We start from the raw sequence: 23,549 nt of genomic DNA on the forward strand, positions 1-23,549 counted from the left end.
AATATTGTTTTAAACCACAATATTCTGACAATTTCATACGCAATTTGTGGGATTCTGTTTTGTCGCTGTGCATTTATCTTACTCTACTCCAAATCCTCCTAGCACCCTCCCCAAACAACCCCACCCTCATTACTAGTAAATGATTTAAAGAAAGAAAAAAACCACCAAACCAAAAGACAATGCCCCCCTTACCCGCCCCTCCCTCCCCATCTCCAAAATTCATTAGTTATAAAGGGTTTAACTTATTCAGTTTTAGTTAGTGAAGTCTGGATCTCTGCTTCTAAGCACTTGAAAACCTTTCCTGAATCCCTCCGAGTTCAGCAAAAGAGGGTCAGGTTTTGGTAACTGCTGTAACGAATTCTCATGTCAGAGCATTTTGAGGTACTTGACTCTGAGATCAACTGCACCATGAGGCCCCAGAAAGCAGGCCCTGCGTTGGCTAAATGGTGGGAGAAGCTATCTAGCAATTGCTTTATGGGAAACATTTCCTGGCGTGTTTTGTTCTCTCCTGCTCGGATCCATCGAACCTGACAATTAACACGCGAAGTGTGAAGGAGCTGGCTTTCCACATGGCCTTCCACCCCTCCCCTTTGAATCACATCACACATCTCTGTTTGGTCTATTAAATGAGATACTGTTAAACTTATCTTCCCAACAACTTTATTTAATCAGTTTCAGTTAGTAAAAAAGATTTAGCCAAGAGCTATTTCCCTCACGCGGGCTCGCAGCTCACGAGCAAAACAGCTCCCTGAAGAGCAGGAACAGAGTTCATTGAGGAACGTGCTAATTAACGCTGGATGAGTTTCCCTCATTAGGTGTAATTACTTTAGGTTTTGCAGGCTGTCTTCTATGGGGTGTCCTTCCTGGCTGATGTGTTGAGACTAATTAAGAAACTGCGATGTGCTAAGTGCGTAATTTCCAGCAGAGACCTTCTTTTCAGTGTCCTGGCTTTCCCAGTGTCCACAGTAAGTAACCTCTGTACGTAAAAATAATGTTTTCATAAATGATTAGGGGTGTATAGCACAACATGCACATGTATAAAATGGATAAGAGCTGTAGGCTTTCTTTTACCATTTGCAAATGGATTTGGACCGTTTAGAAGAATAAACAGTGCTGAGCCTGTTATGGTTGAAAGCAAAACCTCCTGCACAAACTTTAGGGTTGCTGTCCCCGAGCGAACACAGATTGACCCCCAAAGGGTGAATGAGGTGTAACCTCTCCGATAATCTCACGGTCCAAATAGCTGTGGTATTATCGACTTAGAGCATTTCTCTAAAGGGCAGCACGGGCCAGGAGGACATGAGAGGGTACCTAAGAGGCAGCAAAATCTCACATCTCCTTTTCTGACTCCAGCATGGCTTTAAATAATCACTGGAGTGAAACAGATTCTCAGGACAATAATTACAGTCATGGCCAACATCAGATTCACCACGGATCACCTGCTCCCTCACAGACAAGGCTGTTTATCTGGTGCTGTGGGTTGGACGGGAACTGATGGGTTACTTATGCATGTAGGTACCACTCTGTGTGAACGAAGCCCGCAGCCACCTCTGAATCTCACAGGGCTCAGAAGCGCTGCTTAAATCTGGTCCACAAGCAGCTCAGCCAGCTGGCTCACTAAAAAAGTCCTGCCAGTGACGGAGACAGAGAGATTGGCTAATTTATCTCCCCTGCACAGCAGTATTCACGATGCTGCTGTCATATCCCCCCAGGCATCCTCGCCGTGCCCGCAGGACAGAGGCACAGGGTAGTCTCATTCTTCCAGCATCTCACACCCCAGGCACAAAGTGTGCTCAAATACAAAGCCAGGCCAAAAAAGTGCAAATCAGCTTCCAGATATCAGTAACCGATAGCAGGGTACATTTTTTATAGCTAAGTTCTCTCACCATAAATCCGCCCCTGTTGGGGAAAAAGCGGGTGCCCACGGTGCAGCTTGCACCTGCAGTTTATGGATTAGGTTTAGGGATTGTGAAGATAAGGGTAAATTTTAGGTGAACTGTCTTACCAAGATCTGTTTTTACTTCATTACTGAGTAGAACAAATGCTGTGGCTTGACAGCCAATCCCTTGAGAAGAACTTCTGGACCATCAAAAGATCCCATCTGCAAAGGGGAAAAAAAAAAATTAAAAAAAAGGAAGTTAAAAGCTAATCTAGTATTTCACAGAAAATGTTAGTGTTGGCAGTTTATAAAGAGTTTTTTTCTTGCAGTATCAACACAGAACACTGCACTTCAGAGTAAATTCCTTTCTTTATGTTGTAACATGTGAGATAGATGAGTTTATCTGGCAATATCACCATTCTTCATGTAGGAGAAGTTTTGCCTTCTCAGAAATGAAAGCACTAGCCAAATCCCATCAATGATGTTTGTCTTTCATTTTGAAATTTGTTTCATTTTGTATTTTGGTTCCAGTTTGTGTCTATATCCTTTTGGACGCTGTATACCTACAATCGAGAGCTGGTTTACCCCAAAAGCCTTGATGGAGTCATCCCGCTCTGGTTAAATCACGCTATGGTGAGTAAGAAACACCCCTGCCTCTCGCAGAGGCAATGAGTGTCCCACCGTCACATCGTGTCTCTTTCCAGAAGAGTTTCATGGCTTCTTCTTTCTCAACCTCCTCCTTCCTACTTAGCTGAATCTGATGTTGAGCTGTACACAGCAAACAGACGTGTGTGCTTGAAGTCGCCTCGAGAAGCCTTTTAGCGCACAAGGAATGTCAGTGAATCGGTGCTTGTCAAACCTCTGAAGTCAACGAAATGATGTGTAGTCATAGGGAAAAAAATAATTTCTTCTCGGTTATTGTAGCGCAAAAAAAGAAATTGTTTCTGCAAACAGAAGTCTATGAAATACAAAATTGCTGAGAGTATAACAAAGCAGTTCTTAGTTTTTTTTAAAAGGTGAAAGAACCAAAGAACATCTGACAGCTCAACAGCTAATAAGCTAATGTGTGCACAGCTTTGAATAGCTGAATTGCAATGATTGTTTACAGATTTTCTATAAATACTTTCCAGATTTCTCCTTCATTTGCTCTGGCTGTTTTTATGATGTGTTGAATAATCACATATTTCTCATCAGTCAAGTGTAAGGAGGCTGACAGTAACATGGAAACCGTGGGTGGATTGTTAGGTCAGGGAGGCCTCGTGGGGCTAACGGGAAGGGGGAGAGAAGGGAGAGGTTCAGCACTAGACTGAATCAGAGAAGCCAGAAAGTATGAAATAATCACACAGAAGACTCATTTCTCTCCAGACTTCATTTCTTAAGTACAACCCTTTGTGACCCACTGCAGCAGTTCCCGGTGCGCGTTGAAGGTAAACGCGGGAGGCTTTGGGGTTTCTGGCTGAGGACGCTTGCTAAAGGTTTTGAGCAGCCACTTGATTTAGACAGGCATCTTCAGATACGTGTGCCTGGAATCCAAACACACATACGCATGTCTGCGTTACCGACACCCGAGTGATAAACTGCAGCCATCCTGCACTTTTAACCTTATCACCTGCTCTCTGCCCACCAATCCATCTCCACCGGGGCACTCCTTACACAGCTGTCTGCACAGACACAAACGGGCACCCATCTTTCTCAAAACCATCGTCCACCGAAAAGAAAGATTCCTTGGGTCCTCAGCACCACACCGGTTTCAGGTCCGGGATTTGGTATGCGCGACTGGTTGAAGTTTAAAGTCTTGGTGGCAGTGGAGGTGCTGGGGAAGGGGAGGGGACAGGGTGGAGCTGAGAGGAGATGGGCTTTGCTGCTTGTTTTAATCCCAGCACACAGCTGAGAATTTGCCCTTTCCATTTCCACATTTGTTTATGACGTGGGAAGGTTAAGAGGTGCTAGAAGTTACATTTTTATTTCATGTGCAAGAAGTCTTTGCAGGAATCCCTCAAACGTATTCGTTATAACTCCTTTCTTACCCTACCTACATCTACATTTCATAACAGAGTCATTCTGACAACAACAAAAAGCTTTTCCACTTCAGAAATGTCAAAAACAGGTGTTAAAAAAGGAAAACAATTCTTCCTCAAAATTATTTTGACGAGAGAGAAACTTCGCATAAAGCGAACCTCTATCACAACCTAGTATTTTATTTCTAAAGCTCTTAATACACTGCAGGCATCTTGTGTTTGACAGTTCCTGGGTGGGAAATTTTCCTTCCAGTCACTATCGCGTGTAAAACATCTGCCACCGCAGTAGACTGATCCCCGCTATTGACAAGCCCCCCATTTTGGGACACCTTCCAACAGGTGCCTTCAGGCGTAGCTGAGGCATTTCTTTCTTCCAACCCAAAATATCCACTGGGAACACTGGGAAGATCCAGGGAGCTACCAACACTTTAAGGGACAATCTCCAAGTTCTGATTGCCAAGCAGGCGCTTTTTCTTTGGGTTCATTTCCTTGCACGTTGCTGTACTTTATGGCTCTGAGATTACAGCCATTTCACGGCAGATTGAGGCAGCATCTAGCTGGCTTTGGTGGAAAAAGGCATCGGTGTATCAGTAGTAGACGTCAGTGGCATATCATTTGCAGTGGGAGTATTTTTTTTTATCTCGGTCTATTTTAACATTGTAAATAGGGAAAACATATGTCGTTATGTAACTGAAGAGTGAACCTAAAAAATAATCATGCAAAAGCACTTCAGGAATACCAAGCTCCTTGAGTTCACAGTGATGCTGCAGCACTTCCCTTGCAAAAGTGAACTAGCCTTTTATTTTTCTCACATTTACTGCTCTTGCAGTGGGAGACTGGTGCCCACCTGGTAGCCCAGAGTCGTACAGAGAGCATTACATTTTAGGCATGTTTTTGCACTCTGAGCCGAAACATTTTTTTTGTTTTGCAGAAAGGATGGCTAATGCAGAAAGGAATCTTGTTAATATCTGAAGGAGGCCGAATACTTGAGAATACCTGGGTTTCTCTCTTTGCCTTTCTACTGAATTTAACCCAAGGGCTGCTCCTCAGTTTCCACTTTTGTTTGTCTGGGATAATTGTCTTTTACCATCTTTATACAAAGCTTTGAGCTTCACGGATGAAAAACCCCCACCCTACTTATGTCTTAAGCACAATTATTTTATTTGAACAAGATTTTCGAAGGAGAAGATGGCTGAGACAAAAGATACGCTGGCCAATTCGTCAAGTGAAATTGTTTATTTCTTTCCCAGTCATCTCTTTTCAAGCAACATCTGGATACTCTCCAGAAGGCGACTAACTGCTGGAGACAGCTTGGATTAAATCATGTGCATGTATTATTCAACTTAATGGCAGTATAGGAGAACACTACATTTTGAAGGGTCTGACAGAACTGAACGCTAAACAAAGAGGGGCAATGGTGGGTCAGAAGAGATCACTCAAAAACATTTCAATCTATAACAAAAGAACAGATACATATCAGCATTGACCAGATGTGTTCAGAAAAATGGTAAGGGTACAGTTGCCTTTTTGCAAAAGAGGTTTATATTTTCAGTCTGTAACGCACAGTTCTTGTAAAACACATTTTTTCTTGCAAACAGCGGTTTTCTTTATTTTCAGGCTGCAGCTAGGTTTAGTGTAGCCATCTCTTTTCCCAATTTATTCTGTAGCCGTGCTACCCTCTCACCTTGACAAAAATCAGCATTTCGGTGTCCTGGGCATTTTATTGACACACAGTTATGAACCGTGCATGTTCTGGAGACCTTATAAGCTAAATAACTAAGAATAAAAAAGGAGGGACGGTAAATGGAGGCACGAAAGAAAAATCGCTTACCTGGCAGACTTTCAGCAAAATACGACAACAGACCCCGCGTGGCCTGAGCCTCTCCAGCTCTTTTGCACTTTCTCCCGATGAAGAGTAGCTAAGCAGTATCTTAACACAAAAGGAAAATATAGGGGAGTGAAAGAACAACCTGGGTGCATACGAGTAATTTTCCTCCACTGAAGCAACCCACCGTGCCCTTAAGAATACCAGTAAGACTCGCCACGTCCCCTCTTGTCTTGGAGCTTCTTGGTCTCTCCAAGATGTTTGTGTTCTGCCCTCCTAGCTAAAGCATTACCTTCTCTAGCGTGTACAAAACTACATCAGCAGAAACGTTATTTTGGATCAGTATGATTTGCTTTCACCTGGAAAAGAAAATAAGATGTATGAATACAAATTACTCTTACTCCCATATGAGGGCATCTATGTGCAGGATTATATCTTCCTGCAGCTATTTTAGGAAGCTGCTGCAATGCTAACCGACCAAGGGGGTGCAAAATCAGTGTGGAGCAGAACCCGCTTGTCCAGGCCACTCTAACTGGGCTCCTGCTCCAGGTGTGTACACTAGAACCACCTCAAGTTCATCTTCGACCATCTTAAACGATCCTCCTTGCAACTGGTATTTAATGCTTAATAATTCTTGCATATTTACACGAGAGAGAAACATTTCCATTTGTTTGCATTTCACAGTATCTCAATTTTAAGCTGTCTGGCAACCATGGACATTCATAGTCTTCCAATTACATTCGGCTTTTGGCAAAGAAGAAGAATGTGTGTGTGAGGGATATGGCACATGAAATTAATCACCCCACACTTTTAAGAGCAAAGATGCTCGGCTTTTCCCAGCACTACATATATACGGTTTTGAAGTTTCCATTTATGTTGACATAAGCCCATTTCCTTAGGGAGAAAGTATGTGTTTCACAGACAAGTGTTACGGCAGGGAATCCTCCCGGGCTGCCGCTACCCCAACGCGCACAGGTGCAGCCTCCGTAGCCCACCCCGTGAAGGAACAGCTGGAGACAAATATTCCGCAGCGAAGGATGTGTCACTTCAGTCTTATGTCAGCTTCCAGCTGCAGCGCAACATCAGCTTCTTAGACGAGGTATCTAATGTCAGGGAGAAATGCAATTAAAATTCTGGCATTGACATGGAGACAAAACATTTGCTCGTAAGCAATAGGATATTCAGCCAGGGCCTTATTTCCAAAAATGCACGTGCGCACGCAGGGAATGTTATCTCTGAAGCTCTTTTACCTTTTATCGTACCAGTGGTCTGACGTTTCGTCCATTTTCACGACAATGCTCCCAAACTACCTACATCTCTCAGCAAAAGCAGAAAAAAAAATAATGTTGCTTTTCAGGTGAGTATGAACGGAGTTGGAAAGGGCAGAAACAGATAGGAGCTGACAGTTCAGAGATGAGTGCTGCTGGACATAAATTGAGGAATAGCTTCCTGGCTAATTTGTCACCACACCTGCTCAGTAACAGGACTCCTCGTACCTCCTGCTCGATCCATAAAATAAACCTGTGGTTCCCTGAAGATGGACTGATGGCTGAGAATATAAAAAACAGGTAGTAACTCTGAGAGAGAATTATTTCTTTAATGAAATATTTTAACCAAGGCAACGTACTAGTTAAGGAAATAAAACAAACGATGATGCTTAAGCCCCTCCCACCCTAAAAAACAAAGAGAGTTTAAGAGAGGAAGAAAAATGTATAAGGACAGATTACAAATGAAAATTTTAAAGGAGGCATTTGAATGAAGGCAGCATCATAGCAAAATAAATCAAAAGAGGGAATTTGTTCCAAAATGAAGCCAAGAAAGGAGAGACCATAGAGACAGACAGAAAATTATGAGGGGTATAAAACTAAATAGAGGTTATGGTGACAGGAAGCCATTTAATTTTATTACACACCGATAACACAGGCTGTAATGTTTATAAAAACATCCAACCCAAGGAAATTTCCATAGACGAGAAGACGTTTCCCAACTAAGAGCTGAATAACTGAGTAAACATCTCAAGGGTCAACCAGCGCACACTGACTTCAGGAGCCTCATAAGACAGCACCAAAGCCGGTTTTTACTTTTTCCTCGCAGTGACATACCGACGGAGAAGATGCCAGCATGAGTATCGGCCACCGGTGGTTGTCAGCACCCCAAGCTCTGCAGGGAATCTGCCTGAAAGGAGAAACGCGGGCAGTTTTTCAAAAGCGCTCGATGGTGTCCAACCGTACCCAGTGGAGTTTAGTTTGGCCAGTGGTAACTGTGAAAAATCCCCCGCTAAAGTCTCACATGTTAATGGAAAGCAGACACGGAGGGCGCGTAAATGCAGACGAATTAGAAACAAACAGCTAAGGTCAACCGAGGCATCGGTTCCTTCGCTCTGGAGTCAAACCGGGTCAAAGCGAGTCAGACTGCGACGCGCGCGTTAGGCGGGCGAGTGATCTCAGCAGCTCTGGGGAGATTATTCATGGGCTTAAAACTCAGCCTAGGCTGGAGCCTCCAGCTGAGCACAAGCTCTACCCAGCCCTGTCTCCTCAGCCCCAGGAAACCCGCTTCCACTTACGTTCTCAACAGCAAAACGAGGCTATAATACTGAATAAATACACAAATTACTCAACATATACGGGAAGTAAAAATTCCATGCGGTCTTACCAAGCAGTGGAAATAATATCCAGAGAGGACTATTTATCTCAGTTTAAACTCATGAACCTGAAATGTATCCTGGGAAACATACAACATAGGCTAGGAAACAAAAAATAAACAGAAGAATGTTGTAATTTCGTTCTTCTCCACAGGAGATGAGTTATCATGCCAATATTTCAGATAAAGTTCAGCATATGCTTAAGAAACTTTCCCTCCCCTGTATTCAGATGACAGATTTTAGGAGCAACAAAAAGAATCTTGCCATTTTACAACTAGTTCAAATTCACCTGAGTTTGTCAGGAAAAAAGCAAAGAAATCAAACCCAAGTTAAAAGTCATAACAACTGTCAAAAAGAGCCACAGAGGATTTTCACATCAAATGTTTGGAATTAGAACTCAGGTTATAAGTGTGATTAGTTAACAAAATGCCTCTGATAATTTTGTAAGTCCCATAACTTTTATCTTTCCGCTGTACAAACAAATTTAAAAGAAAAAGGCACTTAAAATACTTCTGTCCTTACAAAATTTGTAAGCTGAAAGCCTTCCTCAACAAGCTGAGGTTATTAAACAAGTAAATATATTAACATTTCAAAGAACATCAAAATAAATATTAACAGGATTCCTGCCAAGAGAAGAAAATAGCTCTCTGATTCAGTTTGGGTCATTGATAGCCTGCTCAGCGCATGCAGCTATTGTTTTAGCCTTTTTTCCTTACCTTGGAGTGAAACAGGGGTTTTCTCCCTCTACGATAATGATTTTTGACAGTTTCACTGTTTACATGTGAAACTGAGAAACTGTTAATTGAAATAAAAAATGAGTCACTGTTTCCAGCAATTTTTGCCAATGTTTTGATCTGTGTCAATCTGAGCTTAATTATTAAGTTTTCTTTAAAGCAAGAGGCAAAACTGTATATTTGAACTTGGCCCCATACAAATACTGCACTCTTCAGACATATGTCAGTTTAAGGATATAAAGTGCAGCTAAATAGGGTTGAAAGTATATTTAATGACCATGCGCTAGAGACCTATGGTAAAAATAACTCAAATGAGAAAATACATCGGGGGTTTTTTGAGAAGGATATGAGACGTCTTTAAAGCCTTTCAGCAGATATGATTAACCATGATATATGGTCTGTCGCTAATCATGCTGCCAAAGTCAACGTCTATTGGCTGTGAGAGGGAAATCATTTGGAAAGCCAACTGCGTGTCATAGGCAAAGGGCAGATTTTGCACCCCATAGCCAACCACGCATTCCTCTGGTGTGTCCTGTGTAAATAACGCATCTGCTCTCATAAACATGCTCAGTTATTGAGGGGAAATTCCACTGTGATTTTAACATAAATGGACAAACTGGGCTCAGCATATATATGCTCAGAATACATGAAGTCACCAGTAGACTCTGAGATAGCAGAAAGAAGTGCAAGGGAAGACTTTCCCACCTGTTTGTTGGGACTGGACTGTACATGAGAAGGAAGCGGGGGGGGGGGGAAAGAAGCTTTACTTCCACAAAGGAAAAATGCTTAACCAAAAAATTTTCATCCTGGGGTGCATGAAGTAGCTGAGAACTGTTGTACAAATCTGTCTCAAGAAGGCATTTGCATGGCAAGTTTAAATGGCCCTACAAAAAGCATATCTAGCTAATAGATACGGCGATTCTCTCTATGTAGGAATAAGATAATAATCCATTAATAAATAAAATTGGATTAATATATGGCAAATTTTTTTTTAAAGATACAATTATTTGTACAGAAGACATAACACATACTTTAGTAAGTCGTGTGCCCGTGTCATCATTGGACAGAGGAAAGCAGCTTTCCTATGCCACAATTTCTTTTTTTTTTAATTTTTCCAAATCAGGATAGATCCAAAACCTTTAAAAAACTGTTCACAAAACAAGAGGCAGACAGTTCCACTCCTGAACGCTTCTGCAGCTCTTGGAGGTGGAAGCACTCTCCCAGGGAGTAGGAAGCTCAGCTTCAAGCCCTTGCAAATCAGACAGAGCAGAAATTTGAACCTAGCCCTTCCACCAAACTCTTGGCTATTTCCAAAAGCAGACCAATTTTCCAACTTTGCCCGTGGCTTTCAAACTTCTTGTGATTTACGGGTCCCTGAGTACTTTCTCTAACTCCTCCATAAGTGGAGGAGCCCACCAAAAAATTACTAGTTAAGCAAATCAGCATTTTCTAAATCAACGCAGGATAAAAAGAAGAGCTCCCAACTGTCTTTCGTAACCACTACCAGTTTGCTGCAGTGCCGATGTGTGTGTTAGAGCAGCGGGCTCCCTCTCGCCACCCCCAGCTTGTTGCTCCCTGTGACCATATCATGCTGTCCTCACGTTGTTCATGTGCTGCTGCAGGGTGCCTCCAGCCATCATCCAGTGCAGTGCCGCTCGCTCCCATGAGGCAAATGAGAAATTCTAAATGAGGTGCAAAGCTCTGCTTTTCCCTCCTCTTCCCTGTTTCCTGCCGGATTCTGGTACCATAAGGCAGCGCAAAGATGTATGATCTGAGAAAGAGAAGAAGTTGGCTAAGCAAGTGGAGATGTTGGTGGTCTTAGTCATGAGAGCTTGCTCCTGTCAGAACAGCCCCCATTTCTCCATGCTTTCCTTCTCTGCTTCTGGACCACGTGCACTTGCACCAGCTCCGGAGTCTGCACGGCCCCTGGCGAGCTGGTCCAGAGGAAAACTGAGGCTGAGTCAGAGATGCCCAGAGGATGCTTGGCAGAATCACATTCAACTTCCTTTCTAGCTTCTCCTGTAAAGGGCTTGCCCAGCTCCCCTAGGTGATCGTTTCCCTGCTTGACCTTGCTACATATTTTTCAGTATAAATCTACACCTCTCTTGAGGAAAACTGAGCCAATCACTCTTGGTCCTACCCGCGATGGGCATGAAGAACTTCCCCATTACAGTCATCACTGTACCAACCTCTCAAGCCTTTGAAACCTTTCTCATTCATCTTTCTCTCCAGACGCAACGACACATTCAGTCCTGATTTCTATGCCTGTCTTTGGACTGCTTGCCTGTTCATAGTGTCTTGCTGTTTGTGCTGTCCTTTTCTGGACGTGGTCTAAATTATCTGCACCTGTCAAAATGGGGTGCCCTAAATCAGAGACAGAGTGCCAGCCAAAACCTCATCAATTCAAGTGGAGCAGCATAGTTACTTATCCCAGGTCTTTCTTACACACAATATTCCTGTTAATGCCATCCCAGAATGCCACAAGCTTTTTCTATTAAAGCAGCATCATAGTGCTGACTTGTACTTATTTAACATCCACTCTGAGAACAAAATGCCCCAAACTAGGGAAATAAGTATATAAAATAACCCCCATCTAAAAACTGTTCACTTCAACAAAGCATCATTTCACCAGGTCGGTCTTACTAAATCCCTCTTAGGACAGCAATAATACAGCTGGAACAACCAGCTTATAGTTGTTAAAAGTGTTTAAATTAATTAAAAGACCAGCAAGGACATTTCAGGTATCCCAAAGGAATTTTGTAGCTGTCAAATGAAAACCAGGACTTACAAGCACTCGGCATAACGGACAAATCCACAGCGAAAGGCTAAAGCCTAAAAGTGTGGACAAAGTGCAAGTTTTCCGTCATTGCTGTCTTGCATGGGGATTTTGTGTTTTAGTCAAACTATTGACCAACTATGGAAAATAAACTTTTTTTTTTTTAAATCATTCTAAAAGCAGCTTAACACATAGATTTCTAACTAAGAGACAGTTACAGGGATTATATATGAAAACTGTGTGCACCAAAGACATTTTTCTAGCTGAATGAATCCAGGAATCGCTTGTACTGATACAATGAGACCTCTTCAGTCAACCAGGCGGGTTACAGAGCTGAAGAATATCTTCGTGACAAACAGAACAGACGACAATCTCAGTGCCAATGAGTAAGAGGAACTGGAACGTCAAATAAATCGTTTCTATCTCTTTTCTCTGCAGAATAACAACTGAGATGGAAGGGTTATTTTGGTAGTAGGACAGCCAGGTACGCATAGCAGCTCCTGGGGGTGTGCTGGGGGGCCTGAGGGAGGACATGTAGCTTCCAGTGAGCTGTCACGTGGCAGCAGCAGACAAGAAAGGGATGTCTGCCTCTTAAACAAATAGATAAAGAATGTTTTCATGAATGCTGTATGTAGCTCAATGTGCATTTAAAGAATTTCATGCGTATTTGTGGCAACTTATACTATAAATACACAGCAGTAAAGCTTTGACAGCATACTACCATATCAGATACTCAGCACAACTTCTGACAAATACGTATATTGAAGGCAGGTACTCGAACCACTTCCTTGGGACAAGAGGAACATCTTACCAGACACGCAGCGGGTGGTGCTTTTAGGGAAAACCAAATATTCATTAGCTTGGTGGGGTTTTTTTCTGTTTAAAAGTCTATCTATCTTTCTCTGCTGCCCTCCCTCACCTCCTCCCCCATCTACCCATGAAACTGTTTGCTTAATTAATAGGAATTTAACCAACTAGTCAGCTACAGTTGTTGCTATAGTTTTCTCCTGTTGCACCTCATTGACTGTTTTTGCCGTGCTTTTAGGCCTTCTCATAGGTATTGCAACTTAAAACTATTGTTTACTTGCTCAGGGAATATTACAAAACTTTCAGTGGGGCAATTTCACCCCAAAAAATTATTTTCTGAAGTTGCCACAAATCAGCCAACAACTTGAGGCGTTAGCATCCCAAGCTAACAAGCATTGCTTGTTTAACATCTGAGCCCAGAAGGGCTTCTGCTGTGCTCCCGACTTCCCTGCAGGTGCACAGTGCTGACCACCCCTCTTGGGGGCAGGTCCCCACCACAAAACAGTCAGTGCCAGCAAGCTGTCTGCCCTGTGCTGAAAATCCACCGTGCTCAGACAGTTGTCATCGTAAAAGCCCTTGAAACTGAAGCTGCTTAATACAATCCAAACTCTTTGACCAAGAAAAGAGAGAAGGAAAAAAAAGCTTCTCCAGCAAGCTAACTCTACTAACTCTTGGTTAAGCTTGTTTGAAGTGCCTTCATCATCCTGAATCACAGATAACTTAAGTCCCCTGTATGTTTACCACCACATTTTTCACTTTACAAAGAGAAGCAAAACACACTGCAACTGCACTGGAGTAAACAATAAATGACAATATCTCAAATACAGTAACAAATAGAAGAGAACATGAAGGCAATTTAGCAATTGCTTAATGAGTTCAAGGAGGAGACTTTTGACATCCTCAAGCACGCATAACAATAGACTTCAATATCTTTTTTACTCTAATGGGAATTACCCAAAAATACATTTCATTATAAAGCGTAAAATGAAAGTTCACCTATTATAAAGTAATGCAGATCATTCTACAGGCAGACCTCATTACAGTACTTTTTACAGCATACTAACAAGGAAATTTCCATGCTCGTTACTGCAGGGTTACTTCTTCACTATATAAAAAAAAAAAAATATATATAGTATGCAGATTTGTATACAACAACATTCAGTATTGTCAAATAATCCTTTGCTTACAGGCAGGCTCTTGAGCTTTGTGACAGCAATGACTGAAGGTGACGCACTGTGACCTGTCACTGACAGACTTTCTTTTCTCCTCAGCACACAGCTGTATTACCATTTGCTGTCCTGGAAATCCTTGCCACACCGCATCGTTACCCAGCAAAGAAGAAGGGATTGGTCCTTTTGGGATTTGTTTCTTTTCTGTATATCAGTTGGTAAGATTTATGTACTTTAAAACATTTTCTTCCAGTGATCTACTTTGTAAAACAAGGCCAAATGCTGTACTTAGATTTAAGTTCCCTCCCAGGCACATGGGAGACAGAAGTCTGTTCTGTGGAGAAGTAATTTAAACTTCAGCTGAGACACATCAAAACTATTTCCAAATGTAGGCAGAGCAGGTTTCTTCAAACACAATACAGGTCCTGAGAACATACATAGTATCTCCTGCTCTTCTAAAGCCTCTTATAGAAAAGCAACTAAATTGTCATAAATTCCAGGGTACTTTGAGTTATTTCTGCTGGACTGGAGGTTTTATTTCTACCGGTACCATCAAATTTACCACCTCTCTCTGTCTCGCTCACTGCAAAAACACCAAACCTCAAAGGTCTGGGGGTCGCTGTGCAGGAGAGGAGTAAAACTCCATTTGGTATTTGTCAGGGACACATGGCTGGGTTTAGAAACTTGAGACAGAAAATGATACTCAGAGCCAGGTGCAAACTGACGGGTAGCAAGGTAGCCCCACTACCACCTCCCACTCCACCAGTGGACACCGCCTACATTTCCAGCAACGTGCCACAGTTGATCTCCAACCTGCAGGAGGGTGATCCTGAGAGAATAAACTATATCTGACCACCCCCTCCAGCCCATAGCCATCCACCCACCTCCTATGTGCATCACGCACCCCTGGAGCTGGGTTTGCATCTACTGCTGCTCATTGCATCCTGCCTGCAGTACCAGGGTCTGGAGACACTGCCCACGCCATCCAACTATGGGCAGCTGCCAACACTTCAAACCACTCTGAGTATGCCTTATGTTGAGTCTCAGCTCAGGAACAGGTCCATAGTTTCAGGGTATGCTGTGATATCACTTTCCAGAGCTCAGGAAACACCTGGGCTCTAGGGTGGAGGATACAGAACAACAGGTCAGCAGAGAGGCAACGTCCTCATGCAAAGACTTTTGAGAAGTCACTGGGACTATGAGGGAATCCATCCATCCCATTCCTACCCACCAGTTCTTACTCTCAGCTAGAGACTACCTTCAGCCCACCGAATGAAAATCTGGAATACAAAATAAACTGCACAGATGAAATGCTCTTGTGACTTGAAACCCATCAGAGTGGCTGTAGAAGCAATGGACTTCACTGCTACAGTACATAACCAAGTTAGGAGCCATTTATCCTAATCCAGCCCAGAGCCTAATAGGATTATGACCACGGCTTCCTAAATTCCTTTTCTATGTTCTGGTTCACTCAGTTGCTTAACGCCAGCTTTTTTTTGGCTTGTCTTCTGACAGCATTTGATTTTTACTGTCTTTGAGACCAGACAGCTCTCCATGCAACTATTGCAGTCATATATGCCATGCTTTCCCCTAAAGCCCCTATCAGCTGAGCAATTTCACCCCACAGGAGACATGGCTCGTGCCAGGACCTGGATCCTCATCAAAGGATGAGGATCAACACATCTGAGCCCTCCCAGTATCTTCTTTGAATTGATGTTGCATGCTGCAGCCGGGGTCCTGAGTGGAAGGTGGTCCCTAGAGCACTTGTGGCCTGTATCCCAGAGCCCTGATAACTGGATAAATGACATTAGTATTTCAGTACTGTCACTTTCTCTCCTCCCGAAGCAGCAAGGGACCTCCCGTCTGCTTTCTTTTTCCCTCCTTGTCTTGGTTCCCTGCAACCGCAGGCAACAGCTTTCAACTAACAGAAAAAATTTTTAGCCCGTGCACTGAAATCTTAACACGTGTACCTATCTTACTGTCAGTGCTACAACCTGGTGATTTAATAGCCTCATTTGGGCCCCTTATGCTTCACAAGCTACAGAGTCTTTCCTAAAAGCCTCTCCTTGAACTGCCACCGTCATCACTGTCCTCCCCCTTCCCCAGCATCGACTGGTCCCTGCAAGGCAGTAGCGAAACCGAGCAGCCAGTGACACCTTGCACCAGGTACCTGCCTCTCAGCGGGGCTTCGCTATAGCTTGGAATACCCATCGTGTTCAAAAAGGAAAGGTGGTTTTCAGTTGCGGGACACCAGGGCTAAGAGAACCTTTAGGCATGTTAGTTAATTCCTGCAAGGATGGATCTTGCATCTCCTGGCTGCATTAAGTAATGCCTTACTCCAGGAATCATCATGTTGAAAACAGTGAAGAACATAAAAGTTTTAGAACTGGCATTTTAGATCTTAAAAAGGGAGTAACAATAGATTGCCCCTCCCCATTTCAGTGGTAATAGATCAGTATAAAATAAATCTGAATCTTCACAATTTTGCATATGTTTTTGAAGAAAAGTTCAAACTACCTTTGCAAGGGAGTATAAATCCTTCTAGATTTCACTCTGTATACAAAACTAAGATACAGAAAAACCCAAACCAAATTCAATCTAGAGACTGACGGCTTTCTTGTCATATGTCCATATTCCACCTCTGTTAGGAATCAAAATATTTTTCCTTCACTGCACGCTCATTTTCAGTTCACCACCTTTTAATTTGAATTAACCACAGTCTCAGGGAACTCATATGCACCCAATAGGTTCTTTTCTCCTTTCTGGATCTTCCTATTTAATAATTCCCCAGAGATACTTATTTTTTTCCCTTCAGTGAACACAGTGGTCCCATTAATGAATGGGTAATGAGGGGACAGGATAAATCCTCTGGTTGCAACCGGCTGTACTATGACAGCACATCACCTCTCCCTTGTGTCTATATGCTGTACTCCATTCTATAGCAGTTTGGCAACTTTGGTTATACTCAGGGCTGTTATGTCCCCATAATTCTGGCCATTGACTGCTTCTGACTCACTCACCGATATCCAAGGTAAAATGTTGGTGAAAATTGAAATTTTGTAAAATGAAATCTTCAGAATAACAAGCCTCTGCAGCCCACATGTGTATTTAACAGGTGATTACCCATACGAAATATCAATGTGCATTTGCAAGTTGTGGGGTGCAATTTATGAAATCCCTAGCAAAAAAAAAAAACCCAACCTCAAAACTGTCAATTATTCTGTGATCAAAATGAGTAAGCTCAGGAATCTGGAGGTATGCCCCAAGACAAAAAAAAACTGGCAACACATAGCTCCCACCAAGTCAGAAAGCTGAAAGTGCTTCAGTGCTTCTGCATAGCCATTTGTTCAGGTTCAAAAATACAGGTTGGAGTGCTTCATGTCAGGCACACCGGCTGGTTGAATTGGATCAAGATCTTCGTTACATAAAGTAAATATATTAGTTCTTCATTGTATAAAGACAATTTCTGTCACTGCCTGTTTTACACTGAGAAAATAGTAGCCCTATGCAGTGAAGAACACATGCTGACGTTTGCATGGGCTCCAGTCAGCACCTGGTCTTCAGTATTTCTTCTCAGCTTCTCTGTGGCCTTTGGTGCAGTTTGGTTGTGGTTTGTTTGGGTTTTGTTTGTTTGTTTGTTTGTTTTTTTAAAAACTACTTAGCTCTGTCACAGCCCAGTTTGCTTGATGAAAGAACCTACGTTAAAGTAATGAAAATGAGTCTCTACACTTAACATCCCCATGCTCAGCCCAGACAGCTCCACTGCCGCCACCACCACCGCCCCCCCACCCCCCTCCTTCATTTCTCCGCTCTACCCCTTAGGTGAGGATTAGCAAATCTCTCTTCCAGGCAAGGTAAAACCCCTCCCTCTCTATGTCCTACCTCTCACTGCTCTAACTAGAGACATGAGAAATCATCTTTTCAGACATGGGTTGTGTTTTGTTTTGTTTTGTTTTCCTCAGCACTCTCCCATTCCTCAGTTTCGTGACACAGTTTCAGGCTGGCGGGGCAGCCTGTTTGTCACCTCTCTGAGGTGTGATGCTCAGGGCAGGATGGCAGGCTGGATGCCTTCAGAGAGAGTGGGACTGCATTCCCCTGTTAGCACTGGTGGTGGAAAGTATGGCATACTCCTCAGATGTGCTTTTTTTTTTAATCAGGAGTTAAGCCTTTTGGGACTCTTTGACCAAAAGGTTCGTTTTAGGGAAGTGCTGCCCATCGTTAGAATGGCACATCCTCATAACAATCACTGGAGACCTGACCTATTTTTTTTTAATATTCTTTACATATTCAATGCAAATAAATTTCATTTTATCCATTAAAAAAATATATTTTCCTATATTTAATATATAAAGACCATTTTTGTATTCTTAAATCCAGGCCTTTGCTACCAGACACTCTTACGAGCCATAAGCAATGAAAATAATATCAGTGAACTGACAGCCACTAACAGACATTTTTTGAGAGAAGAAAAAGGCAGAAAAGGAGAGCTCAAGTAGAAGAAAAGAAGCCTTATAAAGCAGGCATATTAATCTTCTTCCTTCTCCTTCTTTCCCTCTTCCAAACAGTGCTTTGCAAATGGCTTTGGCATAAAAGGAGCAAAGCAGCTACATCTGTTTCCTACATACCTGCTCCTCCTCTCCTCCTCCTCTTAGACCAAGAGAAAAGGTCCCGGAGAATTCCTCTTGCCCTCCCGCCTCCTGCAAACTTCTTTCCATTCCCAAAACAGTGGTCAGCAGTGGCAGGATAGGGACAGTGGGAAACAGCACTTTCTGTCCCCACAGACCCTTAGGATCTGGATAGGGGCTGAAAAGCTGTTGTAACTAAAGAGCAAATGCATACGTGAGAGCTTATTTGGATACGCTTCACTTAGTATAGCCAAGTGCACATCCCTATTTCTGAGCATTTTACTATTTTATTGAGTTAATAGTCGATGTCACCAGGGTGACAGCAGAACATCGTGTGCATTTCAACCTGTGCTGAAACCCATCTCATTTTGCAGCGGCTCAAGTGTGCTTCACGGCAAATAGCCCAAATGCCGAGAAGATGTATTGACAGCTGACCTAATTTTCTCTGTATCAATATTGTTTTGATAACTCGGCCACTCAGGAGTTAGAAATCATGAAGTGGTTCTTCTAACTTAATGGTCCTAACCAAAGATCATTTCTCTCCTTGCCCAGGGTCCTGTGGATTTATTCTGTAACAGGAGAGTGGGTATATCCTCTCTTCGCGTTGTTCAGCCCAGCCGGGTTAGCAGCCTTTTTCGCCGGTAGCCTTGCCATCATCATCTCTTTCTACAACTTCGGAGAGTTCCTCAACCGTATGATATGGGGTCAGTCCAAGTTTTGTTTTTCACTTCTATCCATATGAAAAAAAAGTATCTAAAATGAATTCCTGTGATTTCCTAGGCGGGTGGGGAGAGGAAGGGGGCCCTTCTACGCTGGGGGTTGGGGGGTGGTATTTGGCTGTCTGATAGAGATTGCCAGGTCCTAAACAGTTATTAACAAACAGAAGACAATTCGGAGCAAGAATCCCAATCCTACCAGATAAAAGACTGGGCCAGGTTTCCCTAACATGGCTCGAGAAGTACCTCTTACCAGCATAATCACTGGATTTTTAATTCCTTCTCAAACAAGGTTCCAGAGAAACCAAATCTCTCTGGCTAAAACTCTTATACCTGCATCACGTGGTGTTTGTCAGACTAGGGAATGGCACTGTTTACTGACTATTTATAGGAAGGCATTAGTGTATCCAAGTGAAAGCATTGCAGCAGCACTGTGCGTAAAACAGAACTTCAGACAGTTTTACAAACTGTTGAGAAGATAGAATCACAGAATCATCTGGGTGGTAAGGGAACTTTAAGATCATTGAGTCCAACCATCTACCTAACACTGCCAAAACCACCTTTAAACCACATCCCTAAGCACCACCTCTCCCTGTCTTTTAAAGACCTCCAGGGATGGTGATTCCACCACTTCCACGGGCAGCCCATTCCAATCTTTGATAACCCTTTTGGTGAAGAAATTTTTCCTAATATCCAATCTAAACCTCCCCTAGCACAACATGAAGCTGTTTCTTCTTGTACTATCGCTTGTTACTTGGAAAAGAGACTGACCCCCACCTCTCTACAACCTCCTTTCAGGTAGTTGCAGAGAACCATGAGGTCTCCCCTCAGCCTCCTTTACTCCAGGCTAAACAACCCCAGTTCCCTCAGTTGCTCCTCATAAGATGTGTTCTCCAGACACTTCACGAGCATCATTGCCCTTCTCTGGACACACCCCAGCATTTCAATGTCTTTCTTATAGTGAGGGGCCCCAAACTAGACACAGTATTCAAGGTGGGGCCTCACCAGTGCAAAGTACAGAGGTGCAATCGTTTCCCTAGTCCAGCTGGCCACATTATTTCTGATACAGGCCAGGATGCTGTTGGCCTTCTCAGCCACTCAGGCATGCTGCTGGCTCATCTTCAGCTGGCTGTCCACCAACACCCCCAGGTCCTTTTCCACCGGGCAGCTTTCCAGCCACTCTTCCCCAGGCCTGTAGCGCTGCATGGGGTTGTTGTGACCTAAGTGCAGGACCCAGCCCTTGGCCTTGGTCAATCTCATACCATTGGCCTCGGCCCATCCATCCAGCCTGTCCAGATCCCTCTGTAGAGCCATCCTACCCTCAAGCAGATCAACACTCCTGCCCAACTTGGTGGTGTCTGCAAACTTACTGAGGGTGCACTCGATCCCCCCATCCAGGTCATTGATAAAGATATTAAACAGGAGTGGCCCCAACACATAGCCCTGGGGAATACCACTTGTGACTGGCTACCAAATGGAATTAACTCCATTCACCACCACTCTTCTGGCCTTCCAGCCATTTTTTTACCCAGCAAAGAGTACACCCATCTAAGCCATGAGCAGCCAGTTTCTCCAGGAGAATGCTGTGGGGAACAGTGTCAAAGGCTTTACTGAAGTCCAGGTAGACAACATCCACAGCCTTTCCCTCATCCACTAAGTGGGTCACCTTGTCATAGGAGATCAGGTTTGTCAAGCAGGACCTGCCTTTCATAAACCCACGATGACTGGGCCTGATCACCTGGTTGTCCTGGATGTGCCATGTAATGGCACTCAGATGATCTGTTCCATAACCTTCCCAGGCACTCAGGTCAGACTGACAGGCCTGTAGTTACCCAGATCCTCCTTCCAGCCCTTCTTGTGGATGGGTATCACATTTGCTAACTTCCGGTCAGCTGGGACCTCCCCAATTACTCAGGATTGCTGGTAAATGATGGAAAGTGGCTTGTTGAGCAGTTCAGCCATCTCCTCTTCTGTTTTGGTAGTGCTATAATCAGTATTGATTTAAAGAAAATGAAATACAGATTCCTTGGACAAATGGGCAGTTAGGAAAAAAAAAAAAAGTAGTTTAGGAAGACACATTCAACAGCTGGAAGAAAGAAAGAAGTGATGAAGCACCTTTGGGGTTTTGGCATGGGATGATATTATTATTATTATTATTATTATTATTCCTTCTCCTGTCTGGTTTCCTCTCTCCTTTTTCATTCAAGATTAAGTTTTTGAGGATGAAAGTGTTCCTGTCAGGAAAACGTGTGTATTTTATTTAGGACAAATGTGTGAACATTTGCAATTTCTTAAACTAGCTTTCTGATGAAAGAAAAAGCCATGGAAAAACACCTCTGAAAATAAATAAGACAACCTCCCTCTGTTCTCTGGGAACATTTGATGCCTGATCCATTTTGTGAAGTCTCACATGCCTGTCAAGCCAAAGTAGAGTGTCTGTAGCTAGTCTCTCACCATCCGTACTCAGCTACCTAAAAGCAGCAGATTGACTTTCAAATGTGCTGAATAACCAACTTCACCGCTTGATACCTTTGCAAATAAGATGCTTGCTCTACATGTCCATGTTTGGAAATTTTGGCTGAACTCTCTTCTTGCATAAACACGATACGAGATGAGGATTGCTGGTAAACGAAAACAGATCCACAGCCTTTCTACGCTAGCTCTGGTTTAAGAGGCATCACATAAATAGTAACTATTACTAATCAAAGACCACATCATCCCTACAAGACAGTATAAGTCTTTAAATGAGATCTGATATCTGATACATCTAGATACCAGATTTTTTCATCACTGAGTACATATTAGTAATTTCAGGCCTAGAGTATGCCTGATGCATACGTTGGAGATAATTAGAATTAAAATAATTCGATTTCCAAGGTGTTAATTGATCGGACAAAAGGTCGTGCCAAGCAAAAATCAAATTAACTGTAAAAATTAGATGCATTTTGAACAGCTGACTAAATATACTCACTTAAGAAAAAGATGTTAATTTAAGAAATTTCTAAAGAAACCGGGGCAAGCACCCAACTTTCCTGTGCACACAGAAAGGCTGAAAAGCACTCACAGCTGCGGCAGTACGAATGTAACCTCAGAGAATATATATAAACACAGCATACATGATATCCTCTGTTGATGTCTGGAGTGCTCTCGCAATCCATGGGGGCCCCCTGTGTGTGGTGGGTCTGCCCCTCCACGCATACTTGATATTTTTCAAAGGAGCCACAAAATCACAGCCTTAACAATTAGATGGTGTTTTCAGCCACATGCAGGACACTTCCCCTGAACTAGTTTCCCTTGTTTGCCCAAACCCTTCTGACTTCACATGCATCCTCAGCTCTTCACCTCCAAGACTGGTAGCATTCCCCAGATTTGCTGTACATGGATAAAAGAAGCTGCCAGCTGCACCCCAATAGCTGGCAACTCTGCAGTATCTGAGGCCACAGTTTGATAATATGGGGGCTTTGGCAGCAATAACTTCTCAATAAGCTCCTGGCTGCCACCCCTCAACTCCTTCCTGCTCCACCACACATGCCTGCTTCTTGTGAGCAGGGGCTGTTTCCAACTCTGATTGTTTTTCCAATCATTTCCCAGCTGTGTCCACCCAAGAGAAGGGCAAGACTTTCTTATGCTGGTATTGATAACAAGGTCCCAATAAGCATTGCAACACAGCCAGGGGGAAGCTATTCCAAATTACAATCTACCAGAGCCTTAATATGTTCCTGACTGAGACAAATCTTTGGCTCAGCATCACCAGAGTAAAAACAGCTGCAAACCGAATGAAGACACGATTCCAACATACCTTTCTCCTTGCAGCAAGAATGTCTCCGCGTACTTTTTTCATCCTCTCCTTTCCTGTCTCACCTTCCCATCACCATAAGGGAGATGATGCAGTTAAAATAACCCTGCAGAAAAGAAACACACACACACACAAAGCAAAACAATCTGTGGTGGCAGAGAACAAACCATTCATTTCTCCGTACCTTCCACCCTGCCCACCTCTTCCCTCCCCCAAAAGAAAGGGTACGTGGAAGGGCGCTTCTGCCCTCCCTTTTGCTGCCTGCTTTGTCCCCCAAAGCCACAGTCTGAGTTACAGAGTAATGCCATAGGTTCCTACAGGCACATCTGCAAACACTTTCTTCAACACCTGTAGCCACCAAGCAATTAGACCTGATGCTGGTGGCATCTGCCAAGGCAGAGAGCCCTGCCTGGCCTGCTGCAACCAGGCTTTGCCCCAAAGGGAGAGGCTCCAGGGCAGCTGCTGCTTTTTTTACTTTCCTTCCCATTTGAAGTGTGTGCCCAGATAAGTTGTGATTATTCGGAGGTGCAAGAAGCGATTACCAAATAGCTCCCCATGAGCGG

The 23,549-nt window shown here is 43.3% G+C and overlaps 1 protein-coding gene and 1 long non-coding RNA gene across 3 annotated transcripts in view; one reads left to right on the plus strand and one right to left on the minus strand.

Annotated features, from left to right (window-relative positions):
* Positions 1–23,549, plus strand: part of ADTRP (androgen dependent TFPI regulating protein) — a gene marked incomplete at its 5' end in the record, with an annotated part of 34,558 nt that overhangs the window by 6,461 nt on the left and 4,548 nt on the right. The window contains 4 exons of the mRNA XM_082479720.1: positions 831–965; positions 2,411–2,512; positions 13,952–14,067; positions 19,027–19,178. Of these exons, the coding sequence (XP_082335846.1) occupies positions 831–965; positions 2,411–2,512; positions 13,952–14,067; positions 19,027–19,178 (505 nt within the window). The remainder of the gene's footprint in view (positions 1–830; positions 966–2,410; positions 2,513–13,951; positions 14,068–19,026; positions 19,179–23,549) is intronic.
* LOC309669118 lies at positions 650–5,992 on the minus strand. Of its 2 annotated transcripts, XR_014268882.1 has the most exons (4): positions 5,927–5,992; positions 5,729–5,827; positions 2,006–2,101; positions 650–976 (listed from the first exon to the last, which is right to left on the minus strand). It is a non-coding gene; the product is annotated as an uncharacterized lncRNA (long non-coding RNA). The 2 variants fall into 2 exon arrangements; XR_014268883.1 differs by having other exon boundaries at positions 5,729–5,984.

This window comes from Vanellus vanellus (assembly GCF_965231255.1).
Source record: "Vanellus vanellus genome assembly, chromosome: 2".
Lineage (NCBI taxonomy): Eukaryota > Metazoa > Chordata > Aves > Charadriiformes > Charadriidae > Vanellus > Vanellus vanellus.